The following is a 4441-nucleotide window of genomic DNA, read 5'->3' as shown; positions in this document are numbered from 1 at the left end:
ATATTATTATATATTATACAAAACATAATTAATAAATAGATTAATTTTTTTTACTGAACTTCTTGCGTTTGTGCGCACAGAGTTCACATCTTTTTTCTTTTTCTTTAATGGAGAGAAAAATGAACCATGCTAAAGAAGTTCAGCTAAAAGTGATCCACACAACAATTTTCCAAAGAAATTTCTAAAGACATTTTACATCCTAAAGATATTTATATACTAAGAACATTCCAAGAATGTTCCTTGGAGAATAAGTTGTATGGGAACAAATCTATATATAATAAATATACCTTCTAATTATTTATTTTCTAGACAAAGATATGAATCTTATCCCAAGAATCATCCATATAATTATTATATATATTGATGCCTTATTCTGTATCATACATTGCGATATATTTACCTGAAATAATGAAGTAGGTGATTCCTTCGTAGGGATGGCGGTTGCCAGCTTACAAAGTCCGTCAATTTTCGCGTGATTTTCCTGAACACGCGAATTTATTTCGCGGACGAAAGAAATACATGAACGATTGTCACGTTGTCGAAGGGATAGAGCTAACCGGGGGATCCTCGTCGCCGGTCGAGCAACATGAACGATTCACTTGTAACGTTTCCCTCCCATTGAGGAGTGATCACTTTCCGCAACGGAAAGCAACGGAAACTCGCCGGAGTCGTCGCGAACTAATAATGAGATAACGTGGTCCGAACGTGGTCTGAACGTGGTCCGAACGCGGTTCCACCGCGATGATTATTAACGATACGTCGGGCGGGATGTACGCGCCGATACTCCAAGACACGGGGCTCAACAGTCGTCTCTAATTTGTTTGTCAAACGCGGTAAGCCATATCGCCACTAACCACCAACGACGAAAGGCGCGAATCGCGGTGCGCGCGCGCGGGTGGAAAAGGCGCGAAACAGGAGGAGGTGGCGGTGGGAGGTAGAGGAGATGGGGAGGGAGGTCTGTTCGGTAGATACACTTTCTGTACTCTATCTTTTTCTCCTAACTCGGCTAATTTCTCACTTCTCGCTCCCGACCAGGTACGAACGTATCTCGTCGAATATTTTTTTTTTATCATGCCCTTTTACATTTATAGCAATTTATTGGGCTGGGCATGTATTTAAAATATTTTCATTTAAAGCACGTTATTTGCAATATGTACATTTTTTTATTTAAATGGAGCACATAAAAAGTATATTACATATTTTGTAAAATAAAATTTCTAAAATCGAAAGATTGAATTTTTTGTATTTTGTAATTTAAATAATAAAACTGGTTGTCAATCTTAATATTTGAAATACAAAATACTTTCATATGCTCTCATAAAATACAAAATACCATTATTTTAGAAATGCGATATTATTTATTTTTCAAATAAAAGTATTTCACATATCCTTTAGCTCTTTATATAGATATTCATATATTGCCGGATATATTATTTTTAATGTTTTGCTTAAATTTTTGAAATTTGAAGATAAACACATCTATTTAATAATTTAATATTAGGTGTGGGAAAAAGTTCGTGGCGTTTTTCCCATTAGAATGGCATTAAAAAAACGCCACGAACTTTTTCCCAAATCTAATACTTCTCTACGAAATTTTATTCGGATTTGTTTTAACATTATAATGTCTTTTAAATAAATTCTAAGAAATTAAACTGCGTATTTTTATTATTCCTGATTTATTTCAATTAACTTTTTTTATTAATATGAATTGTTCTTTTTAATAAAAGAATCTAATTAAAAGAATCTAATTAAAAGATCAGCTTGCTTAATTGAATATATAAATCTACTTCTTATTTTCATTGTTTTTCTTAAAGATTATCTTGCTCCATTTCTTTTCTCAAATATTTATTGTTATCACTCACAAAAACGATAATAATTGTAAATGGAGCACCTTTTTTTTCATGTGTAAACATATATGAGTGTCCGCAGTGTATTGTGCTCGAGTCCATGGGTTTGCTAAGCCCAAATAATTGTCTGTCACTCCTGCAGGAAATTAATTGATTACAAATTAGTATCATTCCGCCATCTGACGGTATCAATACAAACTTATCCAAGAATATTGTACCCAATAGGTAAGGACTGTTCGTTTGCAAAGATTTTTATTTATAATTTTACAATATTTACAATTTAACGACTAATGATTTTATAATTCAGCGAATAAATCATTAATCGCTGAATGACTACAAATGCTAATATTTATTTATTTTATGCAAGTCAATAAATATTCATTGCAACACGATTTTGTAAAAAAATATTTATATCATAATAATGCTCGTTATATTTGACGAATTAATGTAAAAATTAATATATATTTTTTTTAATCTGCATCACAATAAAAAAAGTCGTCATTAATAAATAATGATGATCTATTTGTTACCTATGTATGCAGGAAGTCAAACCCCGGAATCGAATTCAGATTTTTTGACTAATAAGCAACTGCTCCGATACTTAGCTTATTTCGAATTACTTTTAATCAAACACATTACAAAACCAGACATTATAAATATCACATTAAAGAACTGGAATTGATAAACAATTAGAGGATAACAGGAGAACGGTTTCCTTTTTATCATCTTTAACACAAAGGATTAAAGATATGAACCACAGAATGGCCAAAGTGCATAGAGGCTTTTCTATAAAATTAAAAAAAATTTATTAAAGCTTGCCTAATTTAGACAATCATATAATATAATATATTAGCATGTCGCAATAGATGCCCCACCGATACGATATATAAACAAATTTATCTCGCACGATTTACTTTATGATGAATGTCTCCTTTTCGTTATGAAGCGACGCACGTATTTTTCTTCCAGCGTGCGTAATACACAATAGCTTTATCAAAATTAGGACGCGATCCCTTTGAAAATTATATCTAATTAAAGTTATTCGAAATACTGAAAAATAGATCGTCCTCTTTACTTCATCCTACTATGCTCTGAAGGAGCACATATCTTTTTTTATTAACATTGGTTCCTATACAATCACCTAATAAGCGCATAAATTGTCGTCACCTGGACTTCGTTTCTCTGGTCAAGACGGTTTGCGAAGAAACTCGGATATATAAAATATATAATATATATCATGTATAGGTTTATCATTATATATCTAATCTGATTCTAGAATGCTATCGTTATATTCAGCGATACTAGCATATAAACATAATAAAAAATGTAATTTTCTGTTTTATCAAAAGATAACGCACATACAAATTCTCGTAACAAATTATCATTGTCACTTCATACTCTTTCACTTACAATTTGCAATCACTTTCAAAACAGAATCATGCATAGAATGTAGATTGAGATCGAACCCGAAACTATTGACTACATATAAATTTTCATTTTACGTATAAAACTACGTATCACTTGAATAAAAAATATTATTCATTAATTTTTTATTAATTACAATAAAATAAAATAAAATAAAAATTACACAAAAAAAAGATATAAAAGATATAAAATTGCGGCTATTAGACTCAATATAAAATAAAAATGGACACATACAAAATAAAAAGAAACATCTCCTTATAAAAATTATTAAAAAATTCATTTCATTAAAAAATAAAATTTACGTACACACAATAACATTCTAGAATCAAGGCACAAACAGGACACATTTTCGAAATAAAATCTAAGTTGTGGAATGTGAATATATGATAGAAAAATGCATAATAGAGGATTAATCATGTTGCCCTGTAGCTTCTGTCCCTAGAAATGCTCATACAGAGCCATTCCTTCTAATAATTTATAGATACGATCAAAGTTTTATTCAGTTATCGTATTGTATCGTGTCCAAATGATTATGACATCACATGAAACTACGCTAAAAATGCGACATTAACTAAAAAAATATCTTCTTTTTACAATGTATTCAGTTGTTTCATTCAATCACATGATTAGGCCTTTGTAGAGTTTTCGGAGACGTGACGTAGCCGCTTTTCACTACGTTCACAACAAGATTTTTGGGCTTCGGCGGTAACGGTGGAGGCTTCGACAGCTTCGTATGCGACACATCTGTGCCACCGTAGCTTCCTGAGTACGGACTTTTCGATGGGGAATCAGTACCGTTCTCGATAATTGTTTGATCTCCATCCATCAATGTCCTATCGCCGTCTAAATTGAATGAGCTCTCAAGGCACTTACTTAAAGGCTCGGTAATATTAACCAAGGCTGAAAATCGCTCGTTCACGGCTCCATTTGTCACGTGCGCAGAATACTCGTATCCGCTGCTGCTTTGCTTATCCTCGCTTGAGTCATAAAACTTCGTGGTACCCTCGCAATTGGCTGATACTACTCGAGTCCTTCGCATCTTGTTAGAATCAGATGGTTTCCCGTTCTCTTTGTTCTGATCAGTAATTTCATAGCTTTAAGAGTCGAAACCCATATATATATGACATAGAGATCTTAAGTTTAAATTTGTGCACACAAACTCTCTCTCT

At 32.3% G+C, this 4441-nt stretch overlaps 1 protein-coding gene across 2 annotated transcripts in view; it reads right to left on the bottom strand.

Moving 5' to 3' along the window:
* Positions 1-3643: 3643 nt before the first annotated feature.
* Positions 3644-4441, bottom strand: part of LOC108688922 (regulator of G-protein signaling loco) — a 12837-nt gene continuing 12039 nt past the window's right edge. The window contains exon 15 of one of the 2 annotated variants that reach the window (XM_018195475.1): positions 3644-4347. In XM_018195475.1, coding sequence (XP_018050964.1) covers positions 3883-4347 — 465 coding nt within the window. In that variant the 3' untranslated portion in view covers positions 3644-3882. The remainder of the gene's footprint in view (positions 4348-4441) is intronic. The other variant, XM_018195474.1, reaches the window with a different exon arrangement.

The sequence above is a fragment of the Atta colombica genome, unplaced genomic scaffold, assembly GCF_001594045.1.
Source record: "Atta colombica isolate Treedump-2 unplaced genomic scaffold, Acol1.0 scaffold248, whole genome shotgun sequence".
Lineage (NCBI taxonomy): Eukaryota > Metazoa > Arthropoda > Insecta > Hymenoptera > Formicidae > Atta > Atta colombica.
Note: the sequence above shows the minus strand (reverse complement) of the source record. Positions and strands in the feature narration are given on the sequence as shown.